Source organism: Pelecanus crispus, chromosome 11, assembly GCF_030463565.1.
Source record: "Pelecanus crispus isolate bPelCri1 chromosome 11, bPelCri1.pri, whole genome shotgun sequence".
Taxonomy (NCBI): Eukaryota; Metazoa; Chordata; class Aves; order Pelecaniformes; family Pelecanidae; genus Pelecanus; species Pelecanus crispus.
The window spans coordinates 885,920-905,488 of record NC_134653.1 but is presented as its reverse complement, the minus strand read 5'-3'; the positions used below and the strand labels follow the sequence as shown (position 1 = coordinate 905,488).

General features: G+C 48.0%; 2 protein-coding genes across 2 annotated transcripts; one reads left to right on the top strand and one right to left on the bottom strand.

Annotated features, from left to right (window-relative positions):
- Positions 1-549: 549 nt before the first annotated feature.
- On the bottom strand, positions 550-10,801 carry UBFD1 (ubiquitin family domain containing 1). The gene is made up of 7 exons (XM_075718204.1): positions 10,771-10,801; positions 10,256-10,522; positions 9,957-10,165; positions 8,760-8,825; positions 8,450-8,555; positions 5,244-5,326; positions 550-3,984 (listed from the first exon to the last, which is right to left on the bottom strand). The coding sequence occupies exons 1-7, from the start codon at positions 10,799-10,801 to the stop codon at positions 3,874-3,876; spliced, it is 873 nt and encodes a 290-aa protein (XP_075574319.1). The 3' UTR covers positions 550-3,873.
- Positions 10,802-11,161: 360 nt separating this feature from the next.
- On the top strand, positions 11,162-19,519 carry EARS2 (glutamyl-tRNA synthetase 2, mitochondrial). The gene is made up of 9 exons (XM_075718690.1): positions 11,162-11,249; positions 11,777-11,932; positions 12,899-13,088; positions 13,376-13,848; positions 14,684-14,792; positions 15,326-15,479; positions 16,707-16,837; positions 18,239-18,374; positions 18,967-19,519. Exons 1-9 carry the CDS (start codon positions 11,162-11,164, stop codon positions 19,048-19,050), a joined length of 1,521 nt encoding a protein of 506 aa, XP_075574805.1. The 3' UTR covers positions 19,051-19,519.
- Positions 19,520-19,569: the final 50 nt, after the last annotated feature.

Below are 19,569 nucleotides of genomic sequence, written 5' to 3'. Positions count from 1 at the left end.
GGTTGTGTGCGTGTGCTACCAGTTATAATGCGTTGCGTGTTAACGGTTTCTGATCTAGCTCTTTGAATTCAGATCACTTTTTCCTCCTCCGTCATCATAGACGCCTTATTTTAGTTACACATTCCGCAAACAGCGTCATTAATGGATAATACTTTAATCTTAAACTTGATATGAAAAACTTGCGAGTAATACAAGATTTTCATGCAAGATACAGTGTCTGCTCAAACCCAAACGCGGTTTAGTGATATACTTCTGCACTCCTAATGCAGTACTAATGCAGGAACCATTCACGCTTGGGATGCACAGAGAGGGAAGGAATACTCAACTCAGGACAAGGAGAGGAAGGAGAAACCCACAGCACTGGGCACGGAGCAGGGAAAGGGACAGCACACGGGTGAGCTGCAATGCTCAGCGCCGGCGAATGGCTTACGGAGAGCTCGGGGACGGCAGCAGCCGGCTCCTCGCCCGGCCGGCGGCAAGGGCAGCGAGGAGGGGGACGCTGCCTGGGTGGTGGGAGCGGCCGCCAGCGCAGCGTGGGAAACACCGGCTTTGTTCTGTGGAACCCACGTTTGCGTTACGGAGGCTTTAATCCCCAATTAGTAAACCCAGCAAAGCACTTAATACAACTTCATACCCCAAAATGTTCACGGGGAATTACACATGTACACAACAGGGAATCAATCTCTGTTGAAAGGAGATCGCTGAATTGCATTTTAACCGAAATAAACTTTTGTGCAAGAATCACCAGATATTACCATGAGCTTCCTACGGAAGATTACACTTTGGATCTCAAAACAATCTTTAACAGCCAACTCAAAACACTGACTATATTTGCACTTCACTCACAACGCTTGTGTCTTACTGAGGACCGATTGCCAAATTCCTCCACAGGACCATTTGTTACGCTGGACCCACCCTGGAGACAATCACAGATATCAGAGACTAAAATCCAAAAGTCAAGAGAGGCTAGCGAGCTGTGACACTACCCAACTAAAGAGACAGTGTTTTCTTAGATGTTAATCATCGTTAGTTAATGTCAATAATTGCCTTGGAGAAAAAAAAAATCGGTATATACCAGAAGATACAAAGCTCCACATCATTCCGAAAGAGAAAGGATCTTAAAAGCGGTGCTGCTAAGTTCAGTTGGAATATTCAAAGTACTCCCAAGAAACCTACCGTGTTAAGCCAACAAACACCAATTAAAACATTTGATGTAAGTATCACTTCCCTGTATTTTAATTAGAACTTTGCACACAGAACAAGAAAAGTGAAACAATTTCATTTTTCAAATCAAATTGGACTTGAAAAGAAGCACCGAAATAGGATCGCATTTTCTTAATTTATAATCTTTTCTTCTCCATGTTTAAAACTGCTTTGTAACCAACAGTTTTTATACCCGCTTTTCGAGATGAGCGATTGTACCTGGCACAGGATGCAGAGTAACGGTGCCCTTGGAAAGGAGCAGGCAGGAATGGCAAACGCCGCCCTGTACCCCACGCCCGAGGTGCCCTTCTCGCCTCGGCAGCGGCGCCTCGGGTACCTGCCCTCCCTCTGCGCCAGCAGCGGAGCGTACTCACCTGGGTCACTGCATCAAGCACAGAAGCCCCAGGAACTCTGGGAAGGAGCTGGAACTAAGAGACATGTCCCCTCAAGGAGCAAGCAAGAGAAAGAATAGGAAAGGAAAATGGCATATGAACAGATGTACGGACAGGTCCGAGCAAGTCAAGTAGCAAGCGGGAGCTGATAATCACAGAACCAACAAGATAAAGAGTGCAAAAGTGACCCCAAGTGACAGAAGAAGCCCATGTCACCAATTTTCTTCATACCGTAGCACGTACGCTTTCCACCAGCTACTGAATTTTAAATTTAAGCCTTAACGCCAGGATTGGCAATTAGAAAATAAGGAGCACGACAGCTGCATTTAAGTTGTAATTTTATCTCCCATTAACTCACGCCAACTCCGCTACCTGCACTCGCCTGCTCCGAGCGTCGGAAGGGGCTGTTCTGGGGAGCCGACAGCACTGCCGCAGGAAGCGCTCCCGTCTCAATGCATTTATGTCAAGAGATGCCGCTGGTGGCTTGCATACAGAAAGGAAATATCTCAAGCTACAAGAGTAACAAGCACATCACTAGTTTATATGTAGGATATGGAACACCTTTAAAATTCATATCGCATGAATGTTCTAACTGAAAATAGAAAACAGAGGCTGCTTACGTTGCTATCAAGAGTCTACAGGTAAATACGTAACCTTAACATATACCGTAAAGCGAACGCTTTTCCCAGTCTCTCAAATAAAATAAAAATAAAATAAATACTCATTTGGGAATTCGCACCTGCTGAGTTTCGACTGGGCTGTTTCAAGGAGGGTGAAAAATGGACATGGAGTACATTAAGATCAGCTGTTCCTGCAAGGCTATTTCTCCAGGAGTTTCACAAAATAATGAGCTACCTGCATTGAGCAATACCAAGCCTGCAGTGTTAAAAAAAGAACAGCGATCTGTCAGACGCAGGTTTAACACAGAGCAAGACTGATTCAGTCTGACTGCACAATACAATCTGTTAAGGGCGTGCACCTTTTCAGGACTGAAAGGTCCATTCAGAAAACCTGAGATAAATGGCACGTGAATTGCTGAGATGACAGGCAGAACGTCACAAACCAAAGGCGAGGAGCATTACTTCAGACAGGACGAGATGCAAGAACTTCCTGTAAACTTGAGCAAGAGAAGAGCTGAAAGGTGATTTAAATTTCAAAAGATCAGTTGCTGGATAGATATTCTAAATTTGGTAAGATTCACTGAAGAAGATGACCATAAATTTTCAAATCCAGGTCACAAAGGACTACTGCAGTTATTTAGGATCCAAAGCAGCACCCGAGCTTCTCTCTTCCCCGCTCCCCCCCCCAAGCAAGGCAGGAGGGTCTCTTTGGTTCGCTCCCTTTGCGAGACCTGCGTCACTGCTTCACTCCGCCCAGGCCAGACAGCGTTATGCAGCGCGCTCCAGAGGGGTTTGTCAGTCAAACAGGTAAGCGTCATTGCGAGAGCTGCAAAATGATTCTGGACTGCAACATGCACGATCAAGAAAATGCTCCGAAACACACAGCACCCCCAGGGCAGGAGGCAGAACAGGAGGAGAGGTATGCAGGCGGGAGGGGAACAGCTAACGTGGCACGAAAGGGGACAGTAAGCAGCACCGGGTCATTGCGATTACAAAACATCCACAGTGTGTTCATCTGCTCCAAACGCCACAGAGAACCAACCCAGAGCTTCTAGTATTGGGGGGGGAAGCAGGGCATCTTTGGGTTAAAAAAAAAAAAAAAAAATTAGCTTTGCTACCAAAGAGTTAAACCTGAAATAAAAGGGCCAGCAGAATATGGCTTACTAAACATCAATTTTGCATACTGTTTAAAGTTTATTTTTAAAAAACTGTTTCTGAAATTCTCAGTCACAACCAAGTAACTAAATCAAGTCTAACGCTTGTAACTGAAAGATTATGAAAATATTTGTTTTTGTTCAAACCATGTAAAAAATCCTCAATAATACATTGTAATATTTTCTTTTTAAAACTAAATTGGAAGATCAACTCTCAGCAGATTTAAGTGTATTACACACAATATTTTGTGAATTAAGATTTATTGATTTCCATTGTATTTGCTTTAAATATGGTTGAAGCTGACTGCAGAAAAGGGATGGTGAAATTTTTAAGTTAAAAGTAAACTAATGGTGAAAGAACATCACCTCTGGCTTCCATCAATGCCTCGTTTATCATATTTTATTAATAAGTTCCAGGACTATCACATCCAGGGATGTCGGAGGCCTCTCCCAGCAGTGTCCTTAGCTTTGTGTCATTTTCCTGTGCCAGAGGTGAGCGTGCTTTCAAAAATACTGCCACTTTCCCAGCACCGTGTCTTTGATTGCATCAACATATTGAGTGGGTACCCAATAGACCCAGTAGTAAGATGCTTCTGTTGGGCCCAGCTGAAATGCCTGCAAAGTTAAAAACGACAACATTTACAAATGGGAAATAGAACAGCTTATACCAGTGGACAGGTAACAGCTTATCCACTACAAAAATCAAACAAGTCTGTTATACCTACTGCCTCCTTCAAACACTCGCTGCACAATACATATATTTGGTAAGCAATTAAAAAAATACATTCCTCAGAGAAACAAGAACTGCAAAGTACCAATTAAAATGATGAGCTCTTTCCTTTTACGATATCATAGTGGCAACGAAACCTCTTGGCCGGTTTCAAGAACATGAGGAAATTATTCTGGAAGACAGAATCTGAAGCATAACCCAAAATCTCTCAAGAAGTGACCAGAATGCACAGAGCTGAGAAGCCAAATGGGAACTAAATAAGACAAGGACCATGTTTTCATAGTCGTAAAATTTTACAGAATTTTGTATTTAGACATAATGTCCTATTCTCAACTTATGTCAGTATAAATAGGAGAGGAGCACCATGGCATGCCAATAACCTCTATCCTTGCTTTGGGATAAGAGTTTATCGCAGCATATGCTGAAGAGGACATTTTCTTACATGGGTGATCAAAAATCAAGTCTTTGGACAAAGACTAGATCAGGGCCCTCCAGCAGACAGTAATTGCAAGGTGTAACATTTCCCCTTTCTTCCCCTAAGGAAGGCAACAGACTTATGTCAAGGAACCTACTTCAACATTAAAAGTTAGTTACTGTACTTTGGAAAGGAAGACCTCAAAAAAACCCCATAGATTAAAAGAAACAGCCAGGGATTCAGTAGAATTAGCACAGCTCTCTTCTTAAATGTGTTACTTTTCTAGACCCAATACCAGTTTTTCAGAAAATTACATATGGGGAAAAAAAACATTAACCTCCAGCAAGGCCTGTTGTTTATATAAATACAACAGAAACTAGAAATTAAACTAGATATAGGAAAATATCACTGACATTAAGAAATCATGAGCTATATTGTGCATATTTTTACTGTTTTAACACTGTCACAAGACAGAAGATATGAAAGAACTCTTAAGCACTTAATGTTTGTGTGAAATCAGTCCAGATTTCCACAAAGTAGCAGATACTCAATATATACCAGCCAAAATATTTACACTGAGATGGCAGACTATGTCCACATTCCCATCTTCCCCAACACGAGGCTGGTATTGCTATCCATCTCCAACTCGCTCCATTTTAAAAGCCTTACTTCTGTGTATTTGCATGAAGTAATTAGACGGGATATTATTAAAGTAGAGGCATTACTCACCATCATGTGATAATCTTCATGTCCTTCAATAGGTTCACTCACCACATTTTTAATGGACCCCATGGGTAACTTTTCTGTTCTCTCTACATTAAAATTGATCAAAGTATTATTTCTGATATATGAGGAAGTAGTACTTCATATTAATTTCAAACACCACCTCCATTACTTCCAAAAGCTCCTCATGCCAGCAGTCTCCTCTTTGGGTGAACTTTGGATACCTGCTGCTGAGACGCCTGTCTTCCACATCACCACATACCCCACAGCTGGCACGCTAATAGTTTAAAGGAATCCAAGACTGGATCACACAGTTCCTTGCATTTTATGTCTCTGCATCACATTAAGTACTTCAGTGTACCCGAGTCAGGCCTAAATTGAGTGACAGGAAAACCCTGCCTTTATTCAACGTTTCTCCATAAGGAACTCCCCTCGGACCAGCAGGATTACTGGCCATAGTGGAAGCTGGTCCGGGTGTTAGAATATTCAGGACTGACTACCAAGGATTACACTAAGCCCTACAGAAATGACAAGGCTGGAAGCTGAATGAAGACAGGCTAACTAACTCTTGGAAAGCCTAGTCCTGGTTTTACCCTGAGGCAGCGTTCAACTATTACTATAAAAGCACAGGGAAAGAAGTATTAATGAGAAAATAGTAAAAGAAACAAAAAGAGAAACTGAAAAAAAAAAAAGATGACTACAATCGCATGACAGAGTCACATCAGCCAGCCAGAGGTAACCAACAAGAATGACAAAGTACATGGTCCATGGCAGACTTTTGCTGTCTCAGTTCTGTCCTCACTTCTTTCTGAAGACTTAATTCCAAGATCCTTCCTTTCAGTTCCAGCTTTCAGCGTCAGCCTAAAATTACCTTCTTGGATACAAGACAGAGAAAAACCACAAACACTCTGCAAAGGAGAAATTGAACTATGAGTTCCTTAGATATATCTAAGTAATTTGTGTGATCCCCCCCCCCAAAGCACCTCCCTAAAAAAGGCACACAGGGAGATAAACTCAGTGATCTAAAGACAAATATTCTCTACCTCAGTGCTATAACTAAGCTGACTCCAAACTACCCCACTCAGACTCACGACATTCATTCACTGAGTAAAATCTTACTTTGTGCTCGTTTAGCATCCCGCAAATCAATTACTCTTCACAGTATCTCAGCAATAGACAAATCTGTATTACCAGTGCCTCTACGAAAATGACACACAGCAACTGAGAAACATCTACCTATACCAAACCTTAGACTACAAAAACATACAAAGCACTCTGTGAAGCACAGGGAGGCTGTCTGGGGGAAGAATCAATTTCAACTTTCCAGGATTAGCAAGTGAAAAACTGTGTTAACACCCTGTTGGTTTTATTCTAGCCCTTACGTGCTGGCATCAGCCATGAATTTCTCAGAGCAGGAAGGAGTTTTTCTCAACAACAGCCAGCAATTACAACCATTCCCTAGAGGAAGCAAGCTGCTGCTAATTTTGGGAAGTAGGGAAACAGGTTACATGAAAGACAGATGACTACAAGAAGAATCAAATTTCACAGCTTAAGAAACACTAATCTAGAACACTTCAGAAATACTAAACTTGAAACTCATCTAGAAGGTGAAGGAAGAGGATTATTTACCTAAATACTAAGCATGTATTTAGAACACATTATCAGTAACAAAAAGATCTGGCTGCCCAACTTCTAGAGGAAAAAACACACCAATCTCTCACTCCATCACTTAGCCCAGAAGAAAAATCACTGCAACTGGTACCAACAGAGGTTTTAAAGCCAGAAAAATCTTCAGTGTCAAGTCTGTCCTACAAAGGAAAGGTCAAAAACTTCTGAGATTTCTGCTTACTTTGGAAATAACGCAGCAGCAGGAGGTGCCATCCAAAGCTAATACTACCATCCAATTAGGTTACTTTACTGGGACAGCGAGCAAGCGCTTCCGTCCCTCTTGCTCATCACTAGAATATTGCCCCATCCCGGTCAAGCTAAAGGAGCACAGCTTCCTTTGGAGGCAGAGGGTTGTCTGAGACGTCCTCAGCAATGCACGTTATCACCACAGCACTTCCAGCTCCTCCTGGCACCACTCAAAGACGGGAAACCGATTCCTCTGCACAGCAACACATGCCATAGTTTCTGCAGTTGTACATCACTGAAACAAGACACCCAACTAACTTTGGTTGGAAGGACAGATAATGACAGAGATGCCAGTGCTCCTAGTTTTAATGCTGGTCCTACGATTCCCTTTCGAGTCTCAGCCAAGTCAGTGAGCCTCTACGTGATGTTGGCACCAAACCAAAGTTTATGAAGTGCTTTTGAGATACGCTAGAAGTGCCAAATATTGTAATTTACATTTGGAGCCATGAATAGCAGATCGGAATATTAGTCTACTGGCACAGCTGAACTCAAGTTTTTCAAGAACAGAAGTAAAATACCAAGTAACACTCAATGATCTGGGAGAATGGCATTTGAAAAGAGGAAGCAAAATTTAGTTATGAAGTATTGCAATACCAACATTATTCCCTAAACACAATTTAGTCACACCAGAAGCTATTTCTAGGTCATTGTCCTGGTTTTGGCTGGGAGAGAGTTAATTTTCTTCCTGGTGGCTGGTACAGTGCTGTGTTTTGGATTTAGTATGAGAATAACGTTGATAACACAGGGATGTTTTAGTCACTGCTGAGCAGTGTTTACACAGCACCAAGGCCTTTGCTGCTGCTCACCCCACCCCAGCAGCGAGCAGGCCGGGGGGGCACAGGGAGTTGGGAGGGGACACAGCCGGGACAGCTGAGCCCCACTGACCCCAGAGATGTCCCACACCGTATGGCATCGTGCTCAGCACATAGACCTGGGGGAAGAAGAAGGAGGAAGGGGGGATGTTCGGAGTGATGGCGTCTGTCTGCCCAAGTCACGGGTAGGCGTGATGGAACCCTGTTTTCCTGGAGGTGGCTGAGCACCTGCCTGCCCATGGGAAGTAGGGAATGAATTCCTTGTTTTGCTTTCCTTGCGTGCGCAAGCCTATTAAACTGTCTTTATCTCAACCCACGGGTTTTCTCACTTTTACTCTTCTGATTCTCTCCCCCATCCCGCCGGGGGGGAGTGAGCGAGCCGCTGGCAGGGGCTCAGCTGCCAGCTGGGGTTAAACCACAATAGTCACACAATTCACTTACAGCCCGATTACCAATTATTCACCTCGGAGTTTTAGAGTTGCTCACCTTTTGTACCAATCCATAGCTGGTCTTGCTCAAGTTTGAAGGTCAATCTTACTTTCCCCCCTGACTTATTATACATGCCAGATAATGGCACTGTTGGCAGGCGCTCCTGCAAAGAGGCAACACAGTAAGGTGAAGGACTTTAAGAGTAAAAGCTATACCCTCTTAACTTTTTAAGCATAAGGACGATCCATCGTTCCAGTTTTCTACTACAATAGGGAGGAACGATTGAGCCAGCAAAGAAAGGTCTCAAAACACAAAAATAGTCTCTCTCTTCTGATTATGACAATTTCTCAAGTACTTATTTCCTTACCTGAACACCTTTAACAGAAGGCATCACATCATCAGGTTTTCCTTTATCCAATACTTTTCTGTGTTGCTACAATACAAAAACAGAAATTAGAATTTACAGAAACACAACAGAGCTTTTCAATTTACTTCCAGCTGCACCCTTGACCATATCCTGATATCATTAAGAGACAGTTAAGGACTATTCACGGTCATGTATCACGCAGGAAATGGTTAATTTTCAAAGCTAACCGAGCACTTTCTATGACACTCTAAAGAAATTCTATAAATGAATAAACCCCCGATATAATACAAAGTGTAACACCCCTTCTAAAAACATATAGAAATATATATCTATAAAAAATTAAAGAACCCCGAGTCCCACTTGAATATCGTATGGCAGAAACCCCTCCACATCTGCCAGTGCAACATACCGCAGCGCAGCAACAAACCAGAACAGACCAGGGCAGCAGTAACTAAGAAAACCATGCTCCCAGCTTGTAAGTTGCTGAGTACCTTTAAACAATGATGGAACTTACAGTGAACGTGAACTATGATAAATTATAGAAAACCAAAAGCACGTTTCATAAAGGTTGCAGTTCAATGATGCACTGTTTAATTTTTAATCAAATTTATTTTGAGGAAGGTATGGGGCTGGTAATACCTTGAGCTCAAAATCCATTATCAGCCCCACGACACTGCAGCACCGCCACCAAACCAAGCCTCCCTGCACTGCGCTTCACTCCCTATTCAGAGGCAGCACTTCAAGATGCGAGAAGAGTATTCAACATCCATGTTCCCTTCAAGGCTGGGACAGCTGAAGGACTGCTCTCTTGGTGTTCATTTTAAAGGCAGTTTTTGGAGATCAAATTCTTTTATACCAGCAAAAATTAGTTAGCGTTTAGATATAATTTAGATTGCGTTTGAGTTAACAACCACAAAATATTTCTATTATTTACCACTTCTTGTCTGAAACGCTACACCGTACCTAGCACCGGCACAAGCGGCGTCTCGCAAAGCCCCAGCCTCCGCTAGGCTAAAGGTTTTCCTGCTGCTAGAACTCCTCTGCACAGAGCCCTTCTGCTATCGCTTAGTTGTGAGAAAAGCAACACCAGCCTGCTTTGAGGAGGAACAGGACCCAAAGGTGACTGCGGAGTATTACAAGAGAACCGCGTCAATCCTACAGCTCCCCCACGCCAGGAATTATTGAGACATCAGTAACCTTTTGTCTGCAAAGCGGCTCCTTTTTATTTTCTTCAGCTTTGACCTCCTGTTGAGCAGCTTCTTTGGGCGTATTTACCGCTAAAACATCATTGATAGTAGAGCCGACCACCATTATTTTCGCTCCGTTTGTTACTTTGATTTCCCGCAACGTTTTCTCCTCTGGTAGAAGTCCCTTGAACATAACTTTCTGCATAGCCGGCGGAAGGCCTAAGAGGCAAGAATAACGATTACGAGACCGCCCGACAGCGGCGAGGAGGCGCGGGGTGCGGCGGGAGAGGCGGCAGCACCCCGACAGACCTGTGAGCGAGTGGATCTTCTGCTTCAGCTCGGCCCCCGTGCTGTCCAGGCAGAACTTTACGTCGTACTTGTTCTTGTTCCAGATAACCTTCAGCTCCACCAGCTCCTTCCCGCTCTCCGCGTCGCCGCCGTTGCTGACAGACGCCTGCGGGGGATCCCGGCGCTCCTCGCCCTCCGGAGACCTCCCCGCCGCCGGCGAGCCGCCCTCTCCGCCGCAGCCCAGGGGCAGCTCCTGCGCCTCCGCCTCCATGCCCGGCTCCTCGGCACCTGGAGGCGAGCGGACAGGAAGAGCCCGGCCGGCGGGGAAGCCGCCCCGGCCCGCCCGGCCCGCCCGCGCTCTGCAGCCCGGAGCGCCGCGCCGCCCCCGCCGCCCGCACACCGCCCGGGGCCGGCTCCCCGCGGGGCCGCCTCCCCGCCCCGCCCCGCCCCGCCCCGCCCCGCCGCCGCCTCCTCCCCGCCGCTCCCCGCACCACCGCCCGCCGCCTCGCCCCGCCGCCGGCACCGCGGGCTCCTACCATCGGCGGCGGCGGAGGCGGCGGCGGCCATGATGATTGTGTACAATCCGCCGCGGGGCACGCCGGGAAACGCCCGCCGCTGCCTGCTGGGCCGCGCCGGCTCCCGTAGCCCGCCCCGGTGGGCGGGGCGGACCCCGCAGGCCGCGCCCCCGCACCCCCCGCCGCGCCGCCCGGGGACGCGGGCAGGGCCGCCCGGCCCCTCCCCCCCAGCCCCCGCGGGCGCCGGGGCCCTGCCCGGCGCGGCCCGCGCTGCCGCTGCCGCCGGGCGGTGGGAGGAGGGTGGCGGCGCCTTTACGGGGACGCCCCGCCCACCGGCCGCTGCGGGCCAGGGGATTGGCTGGGCGCGGCCGGGCGGAAGTAGCGCCTGACGCCACGTGGGCGGAGCGGCGGGATGGCGCGGGCGCTGCGGGCGCTGCGGGGCGCGGCGGGGCCGGAGCGGGGCCCGGGGCCGCGGGTGCGGTTCGGGCCCAGCCCCACAGGTAACCCCCGGCCCCGCCCCGGTGCTTTGGGGTGGAAAAACGTGAATTCGGACGCTGGCGGCGCGGGCGCTCGGGGCGCCGGGCCGGGGGCCGCCCCGCTGGCTCCTCGCTGCGGGCTCCGTGGCGGCAGCTCCCCGGGCTGGCCCGCCCGCTCCGCGGGGGCACGGACGCGGCGCCGGGAGCCGCCGGCCCCGTCTGAGAGCCCGCGGCAGCCGTGTCGGTGCTCGCACCAGCTTGCAGCGGTTCCCGCACGGCGGCAGCGATCGCGCTCAGGGTTACCGGCAGCGCAGTTCCGCGGCGCGGGCCCCCGTGCCCGCTGCCCTGTGTGCGCTGCCCCGTGCCCGCTGCCCCGTGCCCGCTGCCCGCTGCCCTGTGTGCGCTGCCCCGTGTCCCAGGCCCCCCTGCCCCCAGTAGCACTCACACCCCCGTTTCCCTTACGGGCGGCGTTGCCCTTCCAGCTCATGTTTAAAAATCTCTTTACTGGGCCTTAATTATTGCGATCTCCTCCGATTTCCACCTGATAACAGGTTTTCTGCATTTGGGTGGCCTTCGGACGGCTCTGTACAATTACATTTTTGCCAAAAAGCACCAAGGGACCTTTATTTTGAGAGTGGAGGATACAGATCAAAATCGAGTGGTGGCTGGAGCTGCAGAAGGAATAGAAGATATGCTGGATTGGGCAGGTACTTACAAACATCTTTCATTTTTTACTTACTGAAAGGGTCTCCTCTTTTTAGAGATTAATGGTACCCAAATTGAGAGTATTTTGAATGACAGCAAGCTGCGCAGTGGTTCAGGCGATGTATTAGTTGAAACGTACTTATTTCTGTAGCCAGGCATCAGGAAAGTCCCCCTGGAAGTACGTTTTATAGCAGGAATAACTGGTTAAGCTTGGTTTCTTTTGGCTGTGTTGTCTGACACACAGAAAGATCCACATTTGTGAAAGCGGCCCGATGTGTAGTTGTAACAGAAGTTGTGCATGAGGGATGACGGACAGGTCAGAATTTGGAGCTCACAGACCTCACTGTAAATTGATAAATTGTTTGTGTACAGAGTATGTGCTAAAGGGGATCTGGAGGTGTCGTTTTAATTTCGAATCCTCTGCTTCCTTTTGAGCTTCAGAACTAGAAGTAAGCATGATTTTAGAATACAGAATTGTAGTAAAGTCAGAGCCAGATCCCATAGATGCTGCCATTAATGGGAAGGTAAACTTCAAGGGACTAGGACCTTGCTGTTGAGTAATAAATTTGGAATAGGTAAAATAATTGGCTAAGGCCTCAACTGTGTTTTTGTGGTACGAGTGTTCTTTGCTGTAGAAAGGGGGGATGCTACTTTGTATGCATGCACCTGACTGCGTTTTGCTCTAAGGAGCGTATCAGAGCCACTCAACTATTTACTAGGTCCTGGTGTTTTTCCTGCTCGTGGCTTCACACACAATACTCCAAATTCTGAAGATGTTGGCTGCTGTTTATCTTGTGAGTCCAGGGGAATCTGACTCCTGTGCTGGACAGATGCTGTTAGCTGGTTACCCTGGAGCAGAAACCATCTTCGGACGCTCTCCAGAACCTTGCTGTTTCATCTTCATTCAGTGGTGGGCTTCACTCTGCCTTTTTACCGGCTTTCTAAGTCCCACCATGCTGATATTTCAGGTATTCCCCCTGATGAGAGTCCTCGCCGTGGTGGTTCCTTCGGACCCTACCAGCAGTCGCACAGACTTGACCTTTACAGGAGAGCCAGCGACGTGCTTTTGGAGAGAGGCGCGGCGTACCGCTGCTTTTGTACCCCTCAGCGCCTGGAGCTGCTGAAGAAGGAGGCTTTGCGGAGCCAGCAGACCCCACGGTAGGGCTTCCTTGGCCCCTGGGTGGTTCCCCGTGCTGCACGCTTGCAAAAACTTACGGCGACGTGTGCAGCAATAGGATTGTAATCTCACTGCCCGTAGAGAGAGAAGCCAGTGTAGCCCTTAGAGTCTTAGGGGAGTGACCTCCAGAGATGAGGTGGTTTGACTGGACATGTGGTGGGCAGGTTACAGCTAAAATTCAGGGTTCAGTTTAGAGTTTTGGGAATGCAAAAATGGCTGGTGGGGTTGGCCTGTATTGAACCGAGACCTTTGTTCTCCTTTCTCAAAGATACGACAACCGTTGTCGGCACCTGACGCCCACGGAAGTGTCTGAGAAGCTGTCACAGGGCCTTGACTGGGTAATCCGCTTCCGGCTGGAGAAGGGGGTGGAACCCTTTCAGGACCTGGTCTATGGCTGGAACAAGCACGACGTGGCTGACGTGGAAGGCGACCCGGTGATTCTCAAGGGGGACGGCTTCCCCACATACCACCTGGCAAATGTGGTGGATGACCATTACATGGGCATCAGCCACGTTCTGCGCGGCACCGAGTGGCTTACTTCGACGTCCAAGCACCTCCTTCTCTACAAAGCCTTTGGCTGGGATCCCCCTCAGTTTGGCCACCTCCCGCTGCTTCTGAACAAAGACGGTGGCAAGCTGTCGAAAAGGCAGGGGGACATCTTTCTGGAGCGCTTTGCTCGGGACAGCTACTTGCCAGAGGCTCTGCTGGATATCATAACCAACTGTGGCTCTGGATTTGCAGGTAGTGACAACAGGCTTGGTGCTTGCTAGGACGCTTCTTGGTGCTGACTTTGGGCAATGGGTTAGGTTTATTTTAATAGCGGAGAACTTTGACAGTGTTTGAAGGGGTCAGGAACCTGGTGTCAGGCAATCAGTCGGTCACTGAAATGCAACCAGGCCTTCCGCAGAGCTGCCGTGAAAGCCTGGGCGGTGTGCTGGAGAGAATCTTTCTGCCTCTGTGCAGCCATTTAAATTGAGTCTGATGCTTAATGGGTTCCCACTTGGGACAACATTCATCTCAAGGTGAAGAAACTGTCTCTGAACTCCTAGGAAAACTTGTATTCTGTGGTTAATAATTGCAGTGCCGTGTATTACATCTGTCACACTTCTTGTTTAACCTGAAAGACCATGAGAAGTTGAGTCAATGACTCCTTTTGTTGCTCTTGCTGTGTGGGGATCACAATTAACTTGTGTTTCGGGAACTCTGCTTGGGAATGAAACCTTTCTTGGGCAGCAGAGCCTCCTGGCCGAGTGTTACTTCTTTTTGGCTGACTGATGCAAGGGGTGTTCCACTGAAGAGCCAAGCAGAATGTCCCAGTTCCTCGCCGGTAGTTAGCAGAACCTGCTCTTAGGAAGAGGGCAGCTTCCCGTGCATGCCTGCTACAAGTTCCCTCCTGTTTGCCGGGGTACGTCCCTGTTTGCTGCTAGCACTGCGAAAAGCGGCTCTCCTGTGTCACTTCTTCCTTGGGTGCGCTGCTGCCCCAGCCCCGTGCCTGAGGCTTGCAGCGAAACGCAGTGACGCTAGTTCTCTGCGGGAGAATGAATGCGTATCATTCCTTTGTTGGGTTATTTTGCAGAGAAACAGATGGGGAGGACTTTGGAGGAGCTGATCCCACAGTTTGAAATAGGCAGAATTACAACCCATTCTGCCCTCCTGGATCTCGAAAAACTCCCAGAATTCAACAGGTATAAATATCAGTGGTAACTTTAAAACTCAGTAATCTGGACATCAGCGAGAATTTATTCCTAGCATTTGGCTTTGTCTGGCAATTTTGCTTATTGGATCAAGTGTGGTCCCAGCACAGCGGCTTTTTGGCTGCGCTACAGAGAACTGTGAGCTTCTGCTTACACTGTTCCTGTTTCCTCTCCCGTCCTGTGCTTGGACACTGGTGTCGGGGCACGCTGTAAAAACCTGGGCAGATGATGTGTAGCTAGAAGGATGCAAGGTCTTAAGTTTAGATTCCAAACAACATCTAAAGAGAGGCAACACTTCCAGAGGGTACTTCTGCAAGTACACTTGTGTGCTACGGGGATATTGCGCTGCTGAGAGTTACCACATCCTTTTTTCACTGTGGTGCTTAAGGCTTTGTTGTAGAATGTCTGTCTGAGGTTTAATGATGCTTTTCTAACACTTTTAATTGCTAAATGTTGTGAGGTTGGGATGATTAGATCCAATCTAACCCAAAGCAGTCCAAAAGCAGTTTTCTTCTTTGTTACAGGATTCACCTCACCCGTCACATTGAGAATGAAGGGCTGCGACAGAAGCTAATTAGAGAGTTGCAGTTGCTGGTGGAGCACGTCTATGGGGACCAACAAGTCGATCAAGAGGTTCTAGAAAAGGAGTATGTGGAGCGAGTCCTCCTGCTGAGAAAAGTATGAGCAGTGATAGCATTGTGTCACTGTTTTGGGGAGCTGAGGTTCTGTGGGATTCCTGGATGAAGACTCAGCTGAGTCCTGGGCACTGCTTTGATCTGAGCTCTGAAGCTCCACAGCCTGCAAACGGCTGTCATGGCCAGCTCAAGTTATCGTGTGTGTGCTGACTGCCAAAATCCCATGATCTAGTTAGCTGTCCTGTAGGAATGGGCATGGTGAATATCTTGGTGGTCTTTGCAGAGTCGTAAGCTCATCCCTACTTTGCCGAGCCAGCAGAGAGCTCCTGCGGCAGAGGGAGGACGTGTCCCTGCTGTGGAAGCAAATGGTGGAATTGTAGGATTTTCTTGGAAGACCTTTCTGATTCATGCTCAGAGCAGGACTGTCAGTAGTGCTGGATCAGGTCAGCTGTGGCTTGTCTAGATGAGCATTGAAAACCTCCCAGCTGCGCTTCTCCTGTAGCCCAGGATGCGGCTGGCTTGTGGTGGGAAGGTCCAGCACCCAGGGCCCCTCGTGCCAGGAGACTGCAAGCCTCTAGCTTTTGCTGACTGGGCCGCGTAAGGTGCTTCTGCTTTGCCGCTGCTCCATGCTTTGGTAGCAAAGTCAAAGCAACGTCTTTGCAGAGGTGGATGGAGCTCTCCGTGATTAAACTGGTGGGGTTTGTGTGTTGGGAGCCTTGGTCTTGGGTAAGGGGCAGGCAGCCGGCTGTGAAGGGGACAGAAGATATCGTGGCTCTTCCCAATGCCAGGAAGGAGGAGCTGTTTCCCAGTCTGCCCCTGGGATGCTCCTGTAGAATCTGGGGACTTTCTTGTGAAGAATAAAGCCTTCTTTATAAGGGCAGGAAGCGAGCCGACTGTTCCAGCCTGAAGGCTTCACTGTGGCGGCGGGACGGTGACTCATGTGACTTCCCACCGTCTCTTGAAGGGCGGCAGATGAACGTGGCGAGCCACTTCCCCGGACTAGCTCTGAGTCAGCCGGCACGCGGCTCTGCAGCACGGGTACAGCCGCGGCCCTTTGGCTTCTTGTCTGTCCCTGCTCACACCAGGTGGTTATGAGTGTGAAAAACTCAGCTGCCTAAATGTCAGCGATTCACATTTCCCCCGAGCAGTGCGGAGCGCGAGGCAGTGGTGTGTTTGGACCCTCTTTAGCGGTTTGTGAAGTCCAGACAGGATGCATTTGCTCCGCCCCAGCTTAACCCTCAGCCTTGACAGCTTTGCTTTCTTTCTCCAGGGTCACATAAGCCTCCTGAAGAGCCTGGTGTCATCTGATTATTCTTACTTATGGGTTAGGCCCTCGGTATCCCGAGAGCAGCTACAAACTATTTCTGCAGAAGTAGATGAAATAGGAAAACTAGTCGTAGGGTAAGTGTCTCTTCCTAGCCCCGTACACACCCACCTGCCTGCCCCAGAGCATTGCTCTTGGCTGCTGTATTGATGTTGGACATGCTCATCGTTCTTATTTAATTTGCTTTACTTTGGAATGTGCTGTAGTTAATAACTAGTGAGAAATTCTGTGTTTTTAATTGAAAAGCAGCTTGCCAGCGGGAAAGCTCACGTCAGTGCTCTCAAGCAAGAGTTGTCACGTCTGGATTTAGTAAAGCACCAAGCACAGCAGAGTTTGCGTGCCAGCACGGCGCTAACGAAGCAGCGGTGTTAGCAGGGTTTCCCCATGCCACCTGATCTCCTGTGCTTTTGTCTGCTGTAGCATCAAACTGGAGAAGTGCAAGGCGGTTTTGGTCCACATGTATTCGGATTATACAGTGAGGCTTCTGGGTCTCTGGAATGAACCCAGTTCGTGTCCGGCCAGAATCGCTGTCACTTCTGAAGAGCTCGTCCCTGGAGGGCTTTTCTTGCTTCCCTTCCTTTGTCCCTAGCTAGCCGTCTGCAGTTCTGTCTGCTCAGAAACACTGCTGGGACGGCAGACAGGCTGCCCAGTCCAGGGCCTGCCTTCCACGCCAGTGAGTTTTGTGGGGTTTTGCCAACGAGTTTCACTGCTGCCCCGTGTCCCTCTGCTACTCCACGCCTTGCGGCTAGGTGGGGTGGTACGCCAGTCGCCTTTCCGGTTCAGGTCTCACCTCTGGATGAAAATGAGCCTTGAAAACCAGTTTTGGGAGCAATTAAGGTGGCAGTATCTGCAAATTGAGGTATTATTTCCAGCTATCTGTAAAGCTGGTTACCCACAGTCATTTGTCACAGGTGAGTGGTAACTGAATCCAAGCGATGGTAATTTAAATGTCAGAATACTCGCTATCCTGGAGGGATAATGGTACTGCTACCTACAGCTGAGTAGTAACAGCGATGGCTCCTGCATCTCTAAAAATAATATTATTAAAAAAGAAACCAGAATTACTGCTTTTGCTGTGGTTTTCCAGGTCCTTACCATCTTTTTGTGATTTAAACTTGATGCTTGCTTTTCTGAGCAAACTCTGCCTCTGGTGCTGTCGCAGTAAAGGTGCGGTTTCGCAAAGCAGAGTCTTAGCAGCAGTACCGGTGTACAGCAGTCCCAGCTGCCAGCCTAGGAGGGTACCCATGCCCCCGACCAACGCTGCAGCGAGCAGAGGGAGTGTCCTGGCACAGAGCAGGAGTGAAGGGCAGGGAAGTTTACCTGGAACTGCTGCTGTTGCCAGAAGATTTTGCAAAACCTGTCTGAGGTAGCTGGCAGTCATTAAAGTCATTAGTAATTTCTAGGTAGGAATCCTGTGTTTTGTACATCCCCAGATTGTAAGGACATCTTCTTTCCTAAATTTAAATTCTTTCCTAAAGGCTCATGACAAGGCAGGCAGCTGTTTTGGCTGTGGAGGAGTTGAACAAAGACCTGAGAAGCCTCCAGAAGCAAACCAAAGAGACTAAGTACAGCAGCATGATGAAGCTCCTTCGCTTGGCTCTCAGTGGGCAGCAGGTAAAAAATAAAAATTCTGAGACTGGCACCTTCACTTTTTTTTAAACAGCTATCTTCTCTCTGATAGCAACATACTGGTGTTTGGACATCTTGCAAGAATTGACATCAGTTTCTGTGACGAGCGAATGTACTGATGTACAGCAATTCTGGAAGAAAAGACTGTTCTGAAAGTTTCAGAAAGACAGAAGCTGTCAAAGCACGAGTATGCTGATCACGAATCTGAAGTTAGAAAAACCTCTGGACCAGCTGTAGGGAGTGTTGGCAAGCTTGTAGGTTTTGTGCAAAACCAGGATTTTATGTGCAATCTGCTTTTACAAAGTTCAAAAACAAGTTTTACAAAAGTTCTTCAAAGCCTTATCCTGGCTTAGGCTCTGGCATCAATCCTTCTGGGTCAGTTTGACCATTCTTAGCATTTTACTTCAGGAGAAAAAAAAAAACAAACCTTGTTTTGAGATTGCTAATACAACCCCTACCCTTAGTTTAACAGCAATCTGATAGCTAATCGCTCTATCGTTTCCGCCATGATGATGCATAAACATGTGCTGAAAAGTGTAAGTTTCCGTTTGTACAATGACTTCTTATGTGTTTTCAGCATGGACCGAGCGTTGCTGAGATGATGGTGACTTTGGGACCCAAAGAAGTGTGTGGAAGAATACACAAAGCACTATCTAGCTAATACGGGACAGAAATGACACCGACGGCCAGCCCATGGACTCGGTGTCGGCAGCACGAGTCATTGTCCTAGACCTGTATTTTTTGATCTCAGCATGATTATCTTTGATCAGATGAGCTTTAGACCAGGCAGGTGTCACCATGATGTTTCCAGGTCTGTATGTATCTGCACTGAGCATAAGCCAGTTTGGGAGAGGAACCAAATACAGATTTAGGTCCGTCCTACTCTCATCTCGTGCAAATAGCCTGGTTTCCAGGTTGGGAGAAAGAGATTTCTATCAGCGTGTAAATTCAGACCATGCGGACAGAAAGCAATACTATTTCTGATACTAGCATGGCTCGTCTCAAGGGGTCACTCTCTTTTTGGAGAGGGCCTCGCAATCAGGGTACCTACAGCTATGACTACACAGGTCCCCAACAAATACCATGGGGAGGGTATTTTTATATATATAAATATATATATATTATATGTATATTATCGCTGCTCTTCTCTTAGCTGCCCCGGTGTCCTGCTGGGCTGAGT